Below are 21,773 nucleotides of genomic sequence, written 5' to 3'. Positions count from 1 at the left end.
TCCCCTGATTAATGGGGATTTTTCTCTTTAACCCTCATGGAGAAACTGAAGACTATATTAAAGGCAGTATCTGAGTAAGTTCCCACACAGATCACAAATCATCAAAACAAGTCAGAAATACTGAATATACAGTGTCAAAATGAAAACATTCCAGATACTGAAAAGCTGTTTTGAATGCATGCTACAAAAGATAGTGAATCACTAGAAAAAGGGTGCAAATAAGGCTCTAATTACCACATGAACTGACATGAACTTGTAAAGCACCAATAAGAAAGCATTATATGAAAATATTATCTTATTTTTTTGCAGTGAATAATTTACCTTCTATCAGTGAAGCAAAAGCATTGATGAGCCTTGCCATATACTGTCTGACTACCTCACTTTTAGAATATAATAATTGGAGGACACTTCTCTGAAAAAGAAAGCAGATGTTAATAAATGGCAAAGAAGGAAAACACAAAAGTTTGTCTTCTATAAAGTTTTAAAAGCTTCATTAAACTTACACAGGAAAAAAACAAACCCTTTGAATGCATACTGATTTGTCAATATGATGTACAATTTATTTTTTTATTGGCAGGGGGCTGAAGGAGAGATAGAAAATGAACATAGGCAAATTACAGCTTCTCATCTGAGTCTGTTAAAACACCATTAAACTTTATGGTGTAGAGTGGAAGTCATATTGAGCCAACACAGTCCAGTTAAAGCTGGTACCTAAAATTAATATTCAGTCAGTGACAAAAAAAAAAAATCCCACAAACCAAACAACTTAGCTTTGTTGATAAACTTAAGTGCAGTAGCATTACCTGAACAGGAATGCTTTTCTTTGACAATGAAGAGTGTGGCAAGCAGCTCAGTAACTTACCAAAATCACCACATTGAAATTATTTCTTATCTGTTTTATTTCAGGCTTTATGTATAACTTCCCTCTTACAGAAATTCAGAGGGAGGAAAAACTGATGGTTGATTTAATAATCCTTTACATTTCCTAGTGGTACAAGAGACTGTTGCAAAGACAATAAAGTCACAATAAACCAAGCAGGGTCAGTGCCTCAAACCCCAAGGAAACTCAATTATCCACAGAGGCCACTAAAACCAATGAAAAAAGTTGTGCTTTTCTTAGCACCGGCTTATCAGGGACTGAAACAACTTGCCAAAATCAACACACCAGAATTCCCCTTTCTAAAGAAAGGTGTCAATCCACCTCAAATTCACAGAAACACAGTTGATCACTGCAGATGCACAATGACACATTCCATGGCGGCACTGGGACTGAAGTCCTAATTTAGTTCTTATCTTTGATCAGTGAAATGAATTGAGTGTATTATTTAACAATACACAATCACTCAAAAAGAGGCACAGCATCTGATAAGCAAGACTTAGAGGGCCTCAGGCTTCGGTTCAACTCACAGAAGTAAAGCACAGGGAGCTAAATGTGTCACCCAATTTTGGCACTACTACCTTTTTTTCCTTCTCCTCTTCCAGAGAACAATAAAATTTTATGATTAGCACTTCATATACACAAGTGAGCAATATCACACAGAAGTTGGACAACTGACAACTCAGTTTCAGCTGACCTGACAGTTGCTGTGGCAGTCCAGGAGGTCATTACTGATGTAGGCTTGCATGATAGTGTCTCTCTGTTCTCCAGGATATGATGTTGTCAAGCGCTAAAACAAATAACAACATAAGTAAACAAGTAAAGAACATAAAAAGCCAAAATTATGGATTGATGACCCCTGGAGATTTTAAAGGTGTTGATACCCTATAGCTGAGAACCTCTTTCATGAGGAGCAGTAATTCAACCTCAGTGACCTAAGGGAAAGAGAAGAAATGAACTGACCTGACCTCAGCTCTGTGATCCAGTACAAAATTATTACTTGGGAGCTGTCATGACTGTCCATACAGGAAGGACACAGAACTACTTCCCATAAAGTTAAAAAGCCCCTCTAATAGTTACAGATGTGATAGAGCACTGGGCAAGAGGTACTTTTGGTTAAAACAGATTGTTTTTATGTGAAAACGGACAGTGAAACTTGATCAGAATTCCACTATTATCAACTTTCATGACTGTCACTTTGAAGACATCAGCTTCCTTTTCAGCAGGAAAATGTAACTTCCTGTTGTCACCTGCAATTTTTCTTAAATGTCATTACATGACACAAGTCAACCAAAAGCTAGGTTTCTCTAAAATATTGATTATAAAGGAAAGCTGGTGATTAGAGTCAGGTATGTCTTGGATACAGCAGTATTTATATAAATATAAACCAAAATGATATATGGAAAAGGGAACTGCCTGAAACAACAATTTATTTGAAAGCACATCAGAAATTATTTCCACTGAATATCCCAGAAATCTGGGAAATCCTTGTGTGAGAAATCTGTCTCTCCTCAGATGAGAAGGACACTGCTACACTACAAATAAAACTGCCTGGGCTGCCTTCATAATCTCAACAGCCTTAGGAAGCTTCATCAACAGGAATTTGCCTGTCATGTTGAACTCATCACCAGAACAAGCATCTTGTTTGCAAAAGGGATCTTAGTTTGGATGCCCCCTGTCCTTACCCAGCGCAGAGCCTGCAGTAGGAGGGCCTTGAGACGATCACTGCCTGTAATCAAATCTTTCTTCAGCTTCTCATAATCCAGAGAGGGCAGCAATGGCACATCCTGCACCTTGCTAAAGGAAAAGACATTCATCAAAACTCTCTCTCCTCATTCAGTGCAGCTGATGTTACTGAGGTGAGAAGAGCCAAAACAGGAAGTCTGCTTCAGGAAAAGAACTTCCACATTTTCACACTTTTATTACTTTTGTTACCATTATAATGTTAGAACAACACATATGTTAAATTTGGGGTTATTTCTTACTTATGCATGCAGCTTGCTTACCATTACAACTTGCAGACAGTAAACTGACAAGAAGACAGCTGATGATCTGAGATTTTTACAAAACAGTACAGTAACATCCTTTTTTCCCTTCTCTACTGGGCCACAAGGGCATGAGAACAGTCAGAAACAGATGCAGTAAAAAGCTGCAGCTCCATCTCCACCTCCAAGCCCTTATGCACACAGAAATGTCTTCTCCAAGGCAGAGGTGGTGTGGGCTGAGTGGGTTTTTATAGCCTGGAGTATGCTGAATTAACATGAGACTTAATACTGGACTACTTTCTATGCATCAATACTATCTTGCTATTTTGATATTTAACACTGCAATAGAAGTTTCTCTTAAGAAAACTGCTTCCAGTCAGTGTTTCAATCTTAATATTTAAACATAATCCACTAAAATGTTTTAGTATCTTCCCATCCTACCCCTTTTAAAAACAAATTTTATGTGCTATGCATAATTGCCCATTATCTTGTAAACAACAGGATAAAAAGTGTCTCAAAAATTTAATAGAACTTCACCTTGAATATACCATTTCTATTCAGTATTACAGGACAAAATTTATTAAGTCAGACACAAAAAAATTTAAGTTAAGGCACCCAAAAATCCATATTAGTGATTCCCCCTTTTCCTGGATTTGTGAGAATCAAAACAATTACAACAATAGGACTGAAATATGTGGAAACACTAAAAATACAGCAACAACCTCACATGTGTGCAATGGCAGATTTACTGGATTAACAACATTCTGCTGAAAGTAGAACATTACTGAAGCTGCTCAGCAGAAGAACACAGGTCACACAACATTTGCATCAATGTTCACTGAGGTCAGAGGCAGCACAGAGGAGAAGTCCCACTTGAGGACAACTGGCAATGTGTACTTCAGTTTACAAACCCTTCTCTACAGACAGAAATGGAGCTCAGCAACCAATACTTACATAGAGGATAAAGATGCTCTTAACAGTGTGGAAGCCTGAATCAGAAAAAGAAAGAAAAAAGGAAATTGCGGCATGTAAGTCCAAATTTCACATAATGTTATTAATGAGGTCCAAAGTGAATTCTTTCACTAAGATTCTGCAGTTCTTTTCCTATAAAAACCTGTGCTGTAAACCAGAAACGCAGCTGAAGAAAGAGCATTTCAGTGTTTATCTTTCTTTTCCCTCAAGTGTTTTACAGGTCAAAATCTCTTTTGTTATGATTTGGCTATATTATCCTCACCCACATAGTCCAAAAATTACCTATGCTTGAAAACAAATTTTAACAAATAATAATAATAAATGAATAGAAACTACTATCTGAGCCCACTGAGGAAGATGAAGAACTTGCTAAGCACATTCACCGACTTCATGAATTTTCATCTCTTTAAAATTGCAATAATATTTCATTGGAGACCCAGCATGCGTTCCTGCATATAAATTTATTGTAATTCTTTGCTCCAACACTAATGTTATCAAGTGCCTGCTGCTACCAAAATATATCCCTATATATAATTATTAATATGTAAAGACAGGATTATGTATTCTGGTATGGATAAAACCAATATGAAATAGTGTGCCATTTCTTAGTGGTTCTGCCTAAGATATTGTAATTAAATCCTGGATATTTCTGCTCTGATGCAGGGTGACACAGTGCCAGTGCAGTACCACTGTGCAACAAGGAACACCAACACCACACAAAAGTTCCAAATGAAAGTTGTCTGTGTCAGTGAGCATTTTTTGCTAGATTTAATTGTAGGTAAGCAAAGAAGCAGCAATTCTGGCATAAGAATGCTTCATGTCATGCATTCTGATGTCAACTACATGCTGTATTTGCACAATATTCAATGCCATTTCTTTGTGCTGATCTCTCTGCTAAAAATCTCTCATTACCACTTATGCCTGTAAAACTGGTCTTGTCTCCTAACTGAGCCTCTTTCAATGGGAACTATATAATCAATGTCTATTGTCAGATTTAAAACTGGGATTTAGGAGACAAAAAGCATGAAATACCATAGAGAATATTGAATTACACCAGCTGACATATTCCTGAAAACAACTTTGTGGGTATCCTTGTAATACAAGGAACTGCTCTATTAGATGTGAAATAAGCTTATGTGCACAGTGGAAGGCATTTTATATTATGTCAATGAATGGCTTATACACAATAAACAGGTCATACACCTCAAAAGTAAACTGTCTGGACCAGCAGTTCTCACATCATAGTTTATCTTACACAATACAAAATTCTTTCTAAGTATCATATCTGCCTATAGACTGTTTTGCCCTCATTCATTTTCCTTAGCATTTTCAGTTTGTATAAAGAGTTAATTTTATTTGAACAAAACTGTTTTCCCAGTCAAAACCTAAAACCTTGTAGCTGCATGTGCAAAGAAATCACAAATCACTTTTGTTGCCTCTGTCAGCACCTTTCTTCTTTGTCCATTAGGGGAAATGGAAGAAAGTGACTACAGCACTTGAATGCAAAAAAAAATTGCAGAGCCCTTGGAGATGGAAGGTCAAACAGAGAATAGCAATGTGGAAAGAAACAGAGCAGGGCACTAGGGCTATATAGATGCATATAAAGATTCTATGCTTCTCAATAAAGGGTTTTTTATGCACTTCTTTGCTGTCTTAGAAAGAAAAACGTGCTCCAACCAAAATCTAACCAGAGGATTACTGGTTAAGATGCACATATCTCTCTTCTACACAAATAAAACTTTTTGGCAAGTGTAGGATTTTGCAAGTTTTTATAAAATTTCAAACTACAGAAAATTCAACTGGAAAACATTCAGATCAAAGGGGACAAGGTCCTATTAATTCCCAAATTATTTTTTAAGCCAGCAGATGGAGCACAGCAAGGTATTTAGTATGGTTTCCTTCTGTATTCTTCCTACACCAAAAAGGCACCAGAGAGTGAGGCAGGCCCTGCACTGGGGCTCTGAGGGCAGAACCACTGAGCTGGAAAAACTTCTGGTCACTTTGCTGATCAGACCCAGTTTATCAGTTTAGAACCTGCATAGGAAGGAAGTTCTTTCAGGCTTTTGGTGTTTCTGGGAAAGCAGCAAGGATAAAGTTCATATTATATCAGGTTCAATTGTCAAGGTTCAATTGTCAAGGTTCAATTGTCCAGGCTAAACAGGAATGAAGAAAGTTTTGGGGGGCTAGTTTGTTCTTCACTGCACTGTCATTTCTCAATCTGACAATGGTCAGCACCACTGATAAAGCAGAAAGAATGAAAGCAGGCAGAGGTTTCCTTTCTTCCTTTTCATCTGCATGATTGCAATTAGTCATAAGTAAGCTAATCTGTATCTGTGGCATGCTGAGTAAGGCATTGGCTCAGGACATACACTCCTCGTCCAGATTCAGCCACCAACTGCAGACAGAACCCAAACACATTCCATGTCTCTGGGCCTCAATTTTTCCTCATCTGAAAAGCAGATACAGGCATCAATCTCTTGAACAAGCTGGGTTTTGAGATCTACCAATGAATGGCAGAGTGCAAGAGCTAAATGTTATTATTTTGCTATTAGACAATTGAATGCTTATAGCACAGCCACCATAAACAGAAATTATTTAGTTGCTTTTCTTCTCATTTCTCTTAGATCACAATATCTATTTCCTCAGCATTTTCTCCCAAGCCCTTCCCTCAGTCTTTCCTGGAACAGGTTAACCATTAATTTTAACCTTTTGAGTGACAGTATACCTTAGATAGCCAATGAAAGGCAGAGTGTGAAGAACCTGTGGCAAGGTCCTACATCCCAACACTCATAGACTTCATCTTGAATAAAATACATTTCATGCAAAACCTATCTTGAGAGAGGATCATTTGTCATAACTGAAAGACATGCAGAAGCCCAGTGTCTTAAGGAAAGAAAAAGAAACACAAGAAAAAACAGCCCAAGCATAGCTCATTCTGATAGGATCATGGGTATGACTTATGTTTGTGTTGGTTCTTGCCAAAGCCAAGCCAGGTGCCACATTAAGTCAAATAATTCTGTCACGATGCACATTAGACACAGATGGCATCCCTTTATTTTTGAACAAAGACAGGCATGAATATGAACAGCATGGAATAAACCAAAGAAGTTCAAAGGGAAAAAAAAAATCAGTATTTATAAAAGAAAGCAGATGCACTTCATGTGCAAGCCAAAACCACAACTGATTTTATCAAATACTGCAGACCTATATTCAAACCATATCCCCTTTGCTGTTTGATGTATATATTCATAATATGCTGAAGGCAAAGCTGAAAGTCAGATTCTGTCCTCAGTTCCCACTCTGAAAATGTGCTGCAAGAATTCAGTGCAAATTCAATGCAGATTCAGAATTAATAATCAAAGATACGTGATGAATATGTGAAGAGTAAAACCAAAATTTGAGCAGATTTCTACAAATCATCAGAACTCACAAATCTATGTTGAGTTCATTTGCCACACACTAATAACAAGAAGACTGCTCCACACAGCCCGTGAGGGTTTGACCCTGAGCTTGTGTAACCTGGCAGGTCTACTGGGGATATGCAAAGTATTATTTCATAAGTAGATCTGCAAATGTTTTTAATTATTTTTTTTCCTACTTATACTAGAGATATGCTGTTATGAAAACTTCCCACTTGCCATATAAAACAGGTTCTCCAAGACATCTGATGTGTACATTAAAAAGTCACACAGCAATACTGTGTGATAATGTAATGACAACACAAATGTCAGAAAGAAGTATAAAATACAATACATAAACAGTGAGGGGAGCTGAAAGCTACCCACATATTCAAGAAATATTTCAGAATCAGAGTCATACAGCTTTGCAAAAATTTTATAAACAACTCTGCACACTAAGCTATTACATTCTACATTGTATAAAGTTACATTTAACTAATGCTTTATACTAATCTGTATAAGCAAAAAGTTTTTCTTTAGCAAAAATAATTTGATTCATCTGTCATCAACCTTTCTCAGTCTCAAAACAGAGAGTTATATGAAGGAACAAAATGCTTAACATCAAGCAAAAAGTGTCCATTATGAACATTCATGTCACCAATGGGAACAGGTTGATTGATACAGGTGATCTTTCACCACAGGTGGATGTGGGTTGTGTTCTGTACATCAAGATAAAAATAAGTATGTAAGGAACAGTCCATTGCATTCAATATTTTTATGACTATTTCTCAAAATAAAATGTTGTTCTAAATGGAAAGTTGAATGCCCACAAGAGTTTACTTTAATTAGAGGTGATATATATTTTTGAAATTTGGGCAGCTTTTCTTGAAAAACAAAATCTAGTTTTACCTAAAGAAAGTGATAAAAATATAAATACATATTATTTGAAATTGACTGGCATCTTTCAGAATTGGTGTCAATCACTTTTATGAATTGATTACATACTGAGTTACTTAGAAGTAGACTCATTTCCTTTCTTCACAAAGAATGCACTGACTACAGGCAAAATTAGATACTTATGGTGTACTTGTAGTATTGCCAGAATACAAACTTCCATCTGGGTTACAGAAGTCACAGGCAGTACAGAGAATATAATTTTGTGTTTTCAGTGAAAGAGGATCATTTTAACTGTGTGAAAGAATTTCATAATCTTTATTACCAAAAGGAAGTTTGACTTTAGGAACAAAAAATACAAATATGCAGAACACAACACCCCTGTGAAAAACATGAATCAACTTGCTGAATTATCTTGAGCAATAATATTTATTTGCTTTGTCAAAGGTGTTGTGGGGTCAGCTGGTTTTGGCACACTTCAGAGAGAATGTATACTATACACAGATGATCCCATGGAAGAAACAATTGCTTTCTGCATGCTGTAAGAAGCTGAGTTTCATGTGAAAGTTGTGGACAAAGCTGCTGTTATGTTGACATGCTGTGTTAAGTGCATTATGAAGCCATAAGGTTACCCAGAACATCTATTCCATTCCCCATGCAGAATTCCCAAGCCCTGTACACTTTCTGGCTCTTCATAAACCACACAGTTAGTGTCATGACAAGTTAAAATGCAGGGAAAATTGCTGCATGTTGTGAAATAAAGAGACATACAGACTGTGACAGACTGAGCAGGCAACGTGAAAGGAAATAAAGATAGACACTTACATATCCGTCATCACAAGGGCTCATAGAGTAATATCCCTTTATAGGCAAACAGACACACATTAAAATAAAGAAGATTAAAAAATAAGTTAACAGAAATAAATCACAGAGAAATGCACAGTTCAAAAAAACAACCAATAGAAATCAGCTAAAAATTAACAGACTATTAGCTTTGAAAAGTATAAACATGTTCTCCCAATCCTCATACTTGTATGTCTTAGAACTGAAATTGCTGTGTCTCTCTTGTGATATATTTGGAAGTTCTCTTCTCAACACCTGGCAAACACACCAGTCTGCACATGGTTCCACACTGTCAGAGTCAAAACACCTACACACAAAGCACTGACAAACTGACAGGAATATATGACCTGTGCTGCTCACTCTGCTGAGGCAGCCAAGAGGGAAACCCTGAACATGGCCTGGATCAAAGACCTCAGCTCCTGAGAAAGCCCCTGCCACTATTCTCCTCACTTGCTTTGACTGGAGTTTCAGACCAGCACATAACAAAGACTGACAGAGACAATTTAAGGTGTTTCAGCAATGTTATCAATTCTTCATGCTAAAAGGTTCCAGGGATAAACTAAGAAAGTCTCTGGAAGGAAACCTAGTATGTAGTTACTAAAATAAAGAATGGTGCTAATTCATGGTTTGAGTAGTTTAGTACAAAAGATGCCATGTTCTCTTTAATTAGACTAAAATACTTAGAACAGCTTGGTATCTAAAAAGAACAGTCTTAATTAAAAATAAAGGTACACAGTTTAACACAATGAAATAAGACCAACATTAATTATTTGCCTTTTTGTGCAAACCTGCCAGTACTTACTTTAGAGGACATATTTGTACAGATGAATAAGCACATAAACATCCTATTTAGCAGGCTGCTCTTTAACAAACATATACAGCCTTACACAGAAGACATAAGAAACTTGCCACTCTTCTCTGTGAGCAGAAAATAAAGCTCTTTTTATTCTTTAACAAATTTTAAAAATCTGTTCTTCTTTTTACTACTATGATACTTAGAATTCCCTGATGTGAATGATTACTTTAACTTTCATGGTGCTATACACACATACAGAGAGTTCCTGGCAAAGACAATTTAAAATTAAAGTTAAGACAAAAGATGACATCAATAGAGACCAATAATGAGCAACAGAAATCAGGAGATAAACTGCATCATGATCAGAGACATTTCAACACATGCACGACCTGAGCCACTGAAAAAGGATGTAGGCATCAAGACAAAAGATGACATTAAAGTAAAGTTTTAACGTTAAAGGAAATCACAAAAGGTTGGACCCGACAACCTTTCAAAGTCCCTTCCAAACTGGGCTATTCTATGATTTGAGGACAGTAACAAGAAAAGCTTGTGGAAATCCCTACTGAAGGCAATACCTTACCCTTAAAGAATTCATGTAAACAAAAAACCTTACAGCAACTTGTGAAAAGGGCATTACATACTGTATCAGCAGGAAAAAAATTACTTATTTTTGCTTATCTGAAGAGGTAGGCTAGTTTCTTCTTTTCCATACATAAATGGGGACATATAAAATAATCCCAGGGACAGAGATGTAGAAAACTGATTATGCCATCCAAAGAAAAGTTCACTTAGGGTAGATGCTGTTTGCTGCAATGAGCACTTTATTTTTAAATGAAAGAGCAAACATCTGCATAATAATGCCTGGTGAATCCACTCTGAATGGTTTAGAGAGTGATTAAAAAAACCAAAATAAAAACCTTCTGTTACCCTCATCCTAGGTTTCATGTGGTCTGCTGGTGCAGAAATTTCATAAGAAATGGAATACTTGCCACCAAGTATTACAGCTTGATGGCAAGTGTACAGTTGCAGTAAAAACCATGTTTGAGGAAAAAAGCAAAGAGCACAAGAAAAATAGGAGCCCACAGTAGTCATTACAACTATCCTAAAAATAAATTTAAAAAAATCTTTCTTGTTCACAGTTTGTAAGTGACAGTTTAACTTTACAGATGAGCTGGTAATTCTGTCCAGTGACAGAACTTAAAGAAACCACCCCACTAGTTTTCCACAGCTTCAAGAGTGGTAGAGACCCACCCGAAGAGACCCAAAATTTGCAAGGGACATTAATTCACCTAATTGCAGCTGCAGGTAAATATAATCAGAATGAATAGCAGCAAAAACATAATGGGCATTTATTCTATTCCATTACACAGGTGCAATACATGCAAACAATTTTACAGCTTTCAGGTCACAGAAAGATTCTCCAGTGGTTTACACCCATCTCTATTACTGACAGAAAATGCACATCTGAAGAAGCAGTTCCTGTTTTGCCTGTAATCCAAAACTTAGAGAACCTTATTACTTTATCCCTAATTCAAAATATTCCAGGAAGGTGTACACCTTACTTCAATTAAAAAAACTGGTTTTGGGTTTCAGACTTGAGCCTGTGCTACTTTTGGTGGAGTGTGAATGTACTGTGTTTGTGACAAAAAGCCAGAATCCTCTTGGCTTCATGATGTGTATTGAACAGAAAACTGCAGGCATCAAAAACGACAAACTCTGCTTCTTATCCACCAGACAAATCAAGACTAGAAAAGGAAAATGGTAAAAAAAAATTAAAACTTGACTTATCTCAAGAGTGTTAAAAATATAAGGGACTGTGATAGTCCTGTAATAGATTACTGTATTTGAAAGTATACTTTTCAAATTTACCATTACCCACATCAGCTCCCTATCCAAAGGAACACTAAAAAGTCAAGAATCTATTAACTCCTCAAATAAATGTTTTCTTCAGCTTGTCAGACCTGCTGCTCTGACCTTCTATTCTTAAATCCCCACCTTCTGCTCTGACAATTCTCTCAGGTTTCTTATCTCCCAATTCAGGACCACACATGTCAAATGACATGATGGAAGGTGGAGATAACATTCAACTGCAGCTAAGAGAAAAACCTTAGGCTGAAACAGAGCTTTAGAGGCCTTGCAAACATCTCCCAGCTGTAACAGCAGTGTGACCTCTCTCCCACTGCATGCAGCAGATGCATCCTGTTCATGGATTGTACACCAGGCTCACAAGCTGACCCAGGAAGTCACAGAGCAGGCAAGAGACATGGAGCTGTTCTGCAAAAGAATGAGATCCAATCCAGCTCACCAGAGAACACAGAGCTGACACTAGAAGCCCTTGCTAAGTAAGACTTCAGGGCATGATTACAATGGAAAACTCTTTTGGCTGTCATTGCCTCAGGTCTTAAAGCCAGCTCGGTAAGACTTGCCTCTGGGATTTGTTCTCAAATACAAATTTCTTCCAGTTTGAAAGGCCAGGCCTTCAGCCATGGGGGAGGGCAGGCCAGGAATGATGTCTGCACATCAACAACTGATACAGGTCACCTTTATTGTAATTTCAAAGCCTGAGACCTCACAGCTTTCTACTACACAATATGACTTTCTCCAACATTAAAAGTTGAGCAATGTACTGGGAACAGAATCAACTCTGCATACAAATAACGCTACCTAGGATATAATCCAAGGTATACTCCTTAATTTCCTTGGACAATACTTCATTTTGGTTACAGTACTCATATAATCCTCCTTCCTAGTGTAACTAAAAACTACCAGTGTAGCTGATTTAACGAAATATACTCTAAAGCCCAAGTACAGATCTCAGAGAATGATGCAGTTTTAGCATTCTTGCTAATAATTCCTTTTTCTGCTCATTTATGTAGAGATATTGATCCAGCAGAACCAATTTATTTCAGGGCCTTGTCCTGACATTGGTGATCTCAGTGAGACAGGATCATCCAGAACACTTAAGGTGAAGTGGGGGGAAAAAACCTAACAACCACAAAACACCATATTTAATGCCTGATAAAACTCTTTAGAAAATGACTGTTTTTTAAGCTTCTCACTCATCTTGCCTACAGAATGAGGTAAGATGATGGTAAGGTAAGGATGAACAAAGTAGCTGCCCCTCTGCCAGTCTCTTCTCTCTGTAATTATGCAGCTGGCTGCCTCTTACAGCACGAGGTTTGTGAAATGGAGTAGCTGGAAAGACCACACTCTAGTGCCTCCAAGTAGTTATGGGCAAAAAGTGAATGAATCTTGCAACACAAATCCAGCACAGATGCTGTGAACTCGTGTTGCTACTTAGTCTGGGTCACGGTGCCTCCAGCTTTATTCCAAAACTTATGCAAAAACCTGAAACCACTTAAGGGTAGAACAATAACATCTGAGTGTATAACAATGAAGCACTTGAATCCTTGAAGAAAAAGTAATGGCATGCCTGAGTGGCCTAGTGGCAAATAGTCAGAATTTTAGTTCATCTCATCTGGCTTCCTGCATCAACAAAGCCAGGGAGTGGTTAGAAATATTCTGGGATGAGAAAAGAATCTAATTTTTCCTTTCATAAGAAAGTATCTATTTTTTCTTCTAATATTTATTTGTGTTTCTACATGTTTGCTATTCATGTATAAAACCAGAACCCTTTACATGGGAAATAAACAAGAAAATATGATCAAGAGTGGACAAAAGGATAAGATGAGGATACCTGATTATGATGCAGTTAATGTCTACATGCAAAGACTGTGATTAGCCCTCCAAAACTTGGCTAATGCCTCAGAGAGCCTCTGTGGATCTGCTAATAGAAACAACATGAGAGTTCAACCACAGTTGCTGCTAGAAGCTCAATGTCAAGGCGTGACCTAAACCAGCCTAGAAACCCTTAATCTAAACAATCTCAGGGCTAGAACTGGACTGGTCCTTCACTAGAGAGCTTGGCTCCCACAGCACCTACCTCAGTGTGGATAAATGAGCCACAAAGCCACACAGAAATAGTTCTGCTAGCAAAGCCTAGTATAAAAACAGATACAACTGTGCCAGGAGAACACAGCTTTGCTCAGGTTAACCTAGTTAAGGGGGACAAAAATGTACTTCCAGCAGGGAAAAAAATCCACCACCAACATATCCTCTTTCTTTAACCTATCTGCATCGGTGGAGACTGTGTCAAAGTGGCCATATAGTGCCATAAGTCTAATGGTAAAGGTGCTTTTGGAGCAGAAATGCTTTTAGAGACACTTTTAGGGAAGCAGAAATCAGAACCTTGCTTAACAATGACACTTTCCTCTGCCCCTTTCCTAAAAGGGTTCAAAAGACTGGAGGATCAATGTATGATAAAAAGAATAGAAATAATAAGCAAAACCCTGGGCAAAAGGAGCACCTTGAAAGCACAGGAGAAAAAGAGAAGTCTTGATGCAAGCAGAGAGCAGGAGCAGAGAGAAGAGGGCACGTGGCTGTACAGAATGGGTGATCTCAGTACAGGGAAGGAGAAACACACACAACCTCAACATCAGATGGCAAAAATACAGAAGACTACTGAGGTACCTAAAGCATCATCTCAAAAAGCCACTGTCAAAGAAAGAGCAAAGACATCTGAAAGTTGTTGGTTAGAAGAAAGATGGGGTGGGAGGAGGGACATTACAGAATGGGAGATAAGCTATGGATATGATATCAATCTGAAGAGAGGGGAGCAGCAGACAGCACCTACTACTGAGGTAACAGACAAACAGATGCTGGCTCCTTCCTCAAACCCTGAAATAGCAGCTTTTGGAGGCTGCACAAGAGTGCACCTCCTAAACTCATGGCAGGTCAGAGAAAGGAGTTCTGGCCATTAACAAGAAAGTGAGGGCATTTAGAACAGCCTGAAGAGCAATGAGGAATAATACTTATCTCTGAAAATACTAGCACGTAGAAAAGAAAAGGAAGCATTTATACCATCTCCTTATCTCTCTGCAGCAAATTTTCAAGAAGAACAAAATGTACCCATACCATTATTGTTACTAAAGACCTTGGCTAGAATAAGAAGCAGGAATTTTATTTTCTTCTGCTTTTCCTTTGACACTTCACTAAGTTCTCCTGCTACAAAGTTAAGTACACATGAATGCCTGCCATGGCAAAAACAATAAGAACAGTTCATGATTTTGGCTTGTCTTTGTAGAACAGTGGTATACAATATTTTCTTACTAAAACATTTTGATGAACTTTTATGATTAATGTTTATTTAAAGCATTTTGTTAGCATTTTAACAGACACAAATTTTACTGTCCTCACAATAACAGAATTAACCATACTTACACAGCTATAACTACACAATCAGGTCATTGACCAGCATCTGAGATCAACAAAACAATGTATTGGCACATTCTTATACAAGCTTGAACATATTATGTTTTGTCTTTCCCAGTACAGAACATTTATTGTTCTATATGTAGCTTAAGTAGTATTGTCATTTTAGACAGTTACTGTAAAAATCCCAAACATTTATACTTACAGTTCCAGGCCTTGTGAAGTCAATGTTGTGTGTTACAGATTGTTTCAAATGATTGCTAAACAAGCAAGCACAAACATTTTGAATATATTCTGGTGTAATCTAAAAATTAGGAAACAAAATGAGAACAGGATTACATAAAACTTACACTCTCTACCAGACAAGTGTTTCTATATTAAAGGCTGTTTGGGTTTTTTTTAAAGTAAGAAATCACACACCTGAGGCTCACTGACACAAGCACAAGGTATATACTGCAACTACCATTCTGTACAGAAGTTTAAAAACTGTAAATTCTCTTTATCTGGGAATGGTTATGCTATTCACAAGACTAGTGCTAAACACTTTCAGAGGGTCTAGGAGAAAACCAGATTTTTTCACACCTCTTTTTGCATACAGATTTTTGTGAATCAAAATGTTCAAAATCAAATCAATTTTAAAAATGAAGCAGTTTTGAGCCTGAAACAACGCTGACATGTTGTTTACCTAAGGTGTAGAACTTACACAACTGTCTTGTAGAGCATAGAGAATAAATATGAATTATACAGTACAGAACTTTATTTTTCAATGTAAAACATCTCAGTGGGTTTAGTGGTTTTGTTTTGGGAAATCTACAGTTCAACAGAACAGCTTAATTTTAGGAGAGTTAATACGTTCCCCAAAAGAGAGATGAGAAGACCGAGATTATAGAAATTCAACTGGGGACACTTCCCAGACCTTCAGCAGGACAATGAACCTCTTCAAATTCAGAACGCTGTAAGTTCAATATCACTTTATTCAGTACCCAGCTGCACCTTGGATTCAGAACTGCCAGAATCCAGGATCCCTAACGGAAGAGCACCCTCAGCTGGACACACCTGGGAAGCACCAAAGGAGTGCCCCGCTCAAGGCTCACAAAGGAACTGAACAACATCCGCGACAGAAGAGAGCCAGCGTCCGGCTCCCGACCACGGAGGGGAATTGGATATCGCTGGAGGGCACGGAGGTGTAAATGAATGACTGTGATTTTATTGTTGAGCAGATACCTTCCCTAATCTGCTGTAAAGCATAATCCACCCAAAAGCAAATTCTCCCCTGCAGTAATAGCAGCAGTGATCCCAGAGCAGAGTAACAAACCATATGGTGTTCATGCTGATGACAGGAGGAAGGTACATATTGACTTGTCAGCAGGCTGCCCAGGAAATGCCAGGTCATTCTCCCTGCTAACAATTCACAGTTCCTTTAAAAGCACCTAGAGGCCACTAACATCTACCATAAGAATAACCTTCAGGTTACACAGAATTCATGCTTCCAGAGGAGCACAACACTTGAAAAAGACAATCAACTTCATACAAAAAATACTCCTAAGAAAGTTGTACCTTCTCCACTTACATACATGTGGCTCATTTCACATGATGAATAACTCATTCACTATCTCCCTGTTCCCTTTATCAATTAAATTAATAAGTCCAGTTTAGCAGAACAGAGAGCAAATCTTTTCCTCACCAAAATTTTGGATAAGAAGATTGTTTCCACTACCATGGAATTTAAAACAGACCTGACTGAATTTTTAAATACACAACAATTGTTGATGGGCTGGACTGCAATCAGTACTCACCAAAATGCCCTCTAATACCTGCTGCTGCCAAAGCTCAAAAGAGGACTTGCACAAGAGATCTGAGATGTCTTGTGAGATGGTGATAATTTTTTCAAGATTTCTGAGCCAGTGCAATTCAACCCACTTTTTGCATTTCTTTTATCCTCCTTCACCAGAGCAATGGGAGAACAGCTCACCCAAAGTGCTGTGCTTCATTAGTAAAGCTCTAACAGAAATGCTCATAACTATGAAGCTTAATTCACTCTTTGGTCTCCATTTTCTGGGGGGTGTGGAATCAAGTGCACATCTGGGTCATCTCTTACCATCTTGCCAGTGACTGTGGCCTCCAAAGAATCCACCAGCTCTGCAGTGACTTCAAGGAGACCACGGTAGTCCATCTGCAGCTTGCGCAGTCGTTTCAGGTTGGTCATGTACCTGTGCTCACGCTTCACTAACTGCTGATGAAGGTGTTGCATCATTTCTGTCAAGAGAATAATAAAAAAAGAAATAGCATCACCTATTCAAACAAAAGGACAAAAGAACCCACAAGCCTTTTTACTGCTTGAAGGGACAACCTCAATTTCTGAGGTGTGGAACTTGCCTACAAGGATAATTTCATGCCTCTAGCAAGATTCCATTTCATTGCAACACCTACCAGTATTTATTAAGCCTTAATTGTCCAAAGAACCAACTGCTTCACAGTTACAGTAGCAACACAACTTAAGGCAGTAAACATCACTGAACACATTTGTGAAGAGGATGATCCATTACTCAGTGGTTAATGGTAAATTCTATTGCTTATTTTTAATATCCTAAGTCTCTGAAAATTTGTCTTTCATTTCTATCTGAATAATAAAAAAGTTACATTTCTGATACGTTTTGCTCCTTTGGGTTCAATTCCTTTCGAGACAAAAGCAAACTGAGTACCAGAATGTGTGTACTCCACCCTAGTCTCAGACCCAGCCAAGCCAGTGTTCTGCATGGGACTGGGCACTGAACCTGGAGCTGCGGCTCACAGCGCAGATTTCTGTGACCAGACAAAACCATGAAGGGAGGCACAATAATTCTGTTGTTACAGCTGATGCTGTGTATTTTGCTAGAACATTATGTTTTAAATTAGTTTGCTGAGAAGCCAGAACTCCCTTAGTGCTGTGAAAGTGGCATCGGGCCCATCTGCAAATACAATATTTACCATAGGAGGTTTTGTTAAACAGTGGGAAGGAACCAGCTAGACTGTGGAGTTTCAGACAAAAGTAGGATTCCCTCTCACAGATTGAGAATCTTTCTGGGTTTAAGTGAACTGTTCTAAACAGCCCAATATGACACAGTTTATCTCACTGATGAACGACAAGGCACAGATCCTTTTCAAATCCAGCAAAATGCACTTAAAAAACTCCCAGACCAATTAAAAAACCACCACTAGAACAGTAACATTAAGCAAGCCTGCTAAGCTTTTTACAATTCTGTAAGCTGTTACACTAATCTTAATTTCAATCAATATTAACTTAAAAATTAGTAGAGTTAAGATGACTTCCAAAGACAACCAAATTATTCAGCCTTGATGATAATAATTCAACTTTGATTTTGTTTTTATTTCACAGCCATTACTGTTAAACTGCTACCACAGCTTTAATATGATACAGCTTCAAAACAAGAACATTTTCTAAACTAAAAAAAGATTCTGAGAGCAACCACTGCACAAAACTAGCTACTCCAGCACTTTATTCTGTTGCCTAGATGAGCAAATGGGAATATATTTTTATTTAACTGTGACATAACACATTCAATTTGTAAATTTCCAATGGACGTATCTAGAGCGTGACTTTCACTCAGAGGAAAGCTGGAAGCACCAAATCACAAAGCATAAACCTTCTCAGAGTTTGCTTACTTTTCATAGCCCAGTGGGTAAAATTTCCAGTGATGAAAATATGTGTTCCAACTGCAGTCAGCAGGAAAAAACTACATAACCAAAACTCAATGCAGCTCATGAACACTAGTCTTGGAAATTCAGAAACAGGGTTCAATTTTACCTCTTGGCTGTTAAATGCAGGGATTGTCAACAGTAAACTGAGAAAAGGGTGTCAGAAGGGAATCACAAAGTCTTGGCATCGCTTGCAATTTTGTATCACTATCTTCTCACAGATAAGTAATTTAACTGAAAAGGGGAAAGCCTTTCATGACAGCTTCTCCTGCTGAAGAGCAGGAAGCTCTCATCACTGTACAACAGCAAGCAGCTGTTCCAAGTTCAGACAGCTGCTGGAAGAGCTGGTCCTGTGCTGCCCCATTCCCTCATTGCACTCCTGCCATACCCCTCTAACAGCATTCATTTAGACAAATCAGGGAGCTACCAGCCCAGGTAAAAATTAGTATTAAATTCCTTGTTTAAAATGTTAAATCATTATCATCCCAGTCCAGATTTGGTAAAAGAAAATGGTACCTTTCAGAGGCATTTCAGCTGACATTTATGTCATCTTGCAGCAGTGATCCAACTGCACCATTACAGGAATCAGAGTAATACTGTGGTTTCTCTCTTTCCCAGACACAACTCCCAGCACTGACAAATGCTTTGTACATATGATAAGCTTATCAAGAAGGAAAAAAAAGCTCTGGACCAAACACCGGAAACATTATTCATATGTTGATGAAAAGAGGCAAAAATACAGCACAGAAGACTTAACTTCCTGGTGGAGGAAGATACAAGGTACAGTAAAGCTTGTGACTCTGCCAAATGAAGATGCTGGCACTGGCTGTCATCCTAACTACTGCATGTTTCTACCAGAATTCCTGCCTGCTCTCTCATGTGTGTAATTGTCAAGTCTTCTAACTCCACTTCCTAGAAGCAGCCAAGAGTCACACATATGCATTAATTCCATGATAACCTTTTTTCTCTAAGTGAGAGATTCCTTTACACTTACCTACACTGAAACACTTGTTTCCTGAACTTGTGCTTGCTCTGTCTCTTTCTGTCTAATCTCAGCCCACCTTCACATACTTGTCCAGAAGCACTGACTCCAGCCAGCTGAGCTCCTGCACACAGCAAAGCTCTGAGCAGAGGAGCTGCAGGTCTCAGGAGCTGCTGTTGGACACTGAATCTTGCTCTTAGGACAAGCAGGAGTCTCCTTCTTGCTTAAAAATTACTACCCTTACTCTAAACTGACATTTTTCCACATAAATAGTCAGGCTTTAGCAAATCCTCACAGACAGGTAGGTCACACTCCACCTTCTCTAGTGCAGGAGCCTGACACACTTCCACCGCTCTCCCCCTACCCAAAACGGTGCAATAGTGGCTGTGAACTCATCCACAGGTTTGTAATGAGGCAGTGAAGGGAACAGCAGCTGAACACACTTCCAAATACCTCATCCCCTCAGCTCCTGTCAGCAGACAGGCCACAAAGAAGGTCTGAAGCTCTCTGTGCAAGATGCCAACCATTCTGCAATTTTTTTCCTTTCCAGCCAAACTGAAAACATATGGGAGAACTGTAAGTTAAGCACAACTGCCACACAAATAGCTTTGGAAGTCATACAGGAACTGAAATTTTTTAGCAAATGGTTAAGAAGCCAGGTAAAGGCTGGTAAAGGCCAGGTAAAGTTTACTGTAGCAGGTAAAGCAGGTAAGGTAAACACTATGAACACTTCAGGCCACCCTCAAAAGCATTTACACCACCCCACCCAAACTTGAAGTATTTCAGCATGTCAGACTGATGACTGGCAACTATTTAAAAAAGGTCTTTTCAGGATTCTGCCATACTGCTCTTCATTCATGTGCTGCCTATAGATTTCCTTTGCATTTCCCCTTCACTGATAAAGTAAATATTCTCCAGCAGCAAGTAAGTGCTGTGGATCCCATGTGATGTGAGCAGGATACTGCAAAAATAACTTCTTGGATCCCAAACCTTCATATGAGACAGTCCTCAAGTAACCTTTACGAAAAATCCAGAGTGACTCGACCTCCAAGGCACATAACAGATCTACAAATTCAGGCTGACCTGCATGAATTGAATTCCATGACAGTCCCTGCACAAAGCACAGAACCTGCCCAAATTAAAACTAATTAGGGCCCAAATAAGTCAGGTACAATTGGGTAGTTATTTCTTTTTAATAATAGCATGGGATTATTGCCTTCAGGAAAGTTCTCCACAAAGAAGAAGTGTAACTTCTGGAAAATAAAAATCCAAGAGATCTTTCTATTATTCAGTGAAAGTCTAATGCAACAACACAAAGCACAAAACAACAAAGAAAACACATGGAACTCACACTGGGAGAATACCTAACTTTCTGCCTAATTCAATCTACAAAAAGTAAATCTTCAGGTTAAACCTACAGATAAAATAAGAGGAAAAGTAATTTTAAGAATCCAACTGGTCTCATGTAAATCCCTAACTAGAAAGTATATGCAGAAAGTCAAGTGAAAAAAATCAATGAAAGGTAGTTGGAAATCCTAAATTCTGTTTATTGAACTGATTTTGGAAGGCACATGTTTCAAGTGTTACGACCATCTAACAGGATTCTGAGCTGAAATTATTATTTCTAAAGGACCACAAGTCACACACACACACACATTAATGTGTGTATAAGCAGCTCACCTCAAAATGCAACACATCAGCCAACCACATTTAAATGAACACATTCTTATTCAGGATATACTAATATGCATTATTTTAGGAGGTGCTATTTAAACAAAATGAGTAAATAGGAACAAAAATCAACTTTGTCTAAGATCATCAGACAGTTATCAAAACAACTGAATGAGACATAAAACCTGGAAGCAAGGGAAAGGAATCTGAGGCAACTTACCTTCACCAGAACTAGAAAAGGAAAGCTGGTATGCACTTTGTATGGAGTTCTCCACTTGTTTTTACCATGTTTCAGAACAGAACAGATGTTTAATACAAATCCCACTACTAGGTCCTTTCCCATTTCTAGTCCATACTTATTGATACTTATTGACTTCTTGAACCTTAC

General features: G+C 38.2%; 1 protein-coding gene across 3 annotated transcripts in view; it reads right to left on the bottom strand.

The window, feature by feature from the left end:
- The window catches only part of ARMC9 (armadillo repeat containing 9), a 57,346-nt gene that overhangs the window by 29,809 nt on the left and 5,764 nt on the right, over positions 1–21,773 (bottom strand). For 2 of the 3 annotated variants that reach the window (XM_074547276.1, XM_074547277.1), the window contains exons 8-14: positions 17,135–17,292; positions 15,242–15,340; positions 8,952–8,987; positions 3,817–3,851; positions 2,563–2,674; positions 1,575–1,667; positions 322–412 (exon numbers count right to left, since the gene is read on the bottom strand). In XM_074547276.1, the coding sequence (XP_074403377.1) occupies positions 322–412; positions 1,575–1,667; positions 2,563–2,674; positions 3,817–3,851; positions 8,952–8,987; positions 15,242–15,340; positions 17,135–17,292 (624 nt within the window). The remainder of the gene's footprint in view (positions 1–321; positions 413–1,574; positions 1,668–2,562; positions 2,675–3,816; positions 3,852–8,951; positions 8,988–15,241; positions 15,341–17,134; positions 17,293–21,773) is intronic. The other variant, XM_074547278.1, reaches the window with a different exon arrangement.

The sequence above is a fragment of the Zonotrichia albicollis genome, chromosome 9 (assembly GCF_047830755.1).
Source record: "Zonotrichia albicollis isolate bZonAlb1 chromosome 9, bZonAlb1.hap1, whole genome shotgun sequence".
NCBI classification, from domain to species: domain Eukaryota; kingdom Metazoa; phylum Chordata; class Aves; order Passeriformes; family Passerellidae; genus Zonotrichia; species Zonotrichia albicollis.
This window is presented reverse-complemented; position numbering and strand designations above follow the sequence as displayed.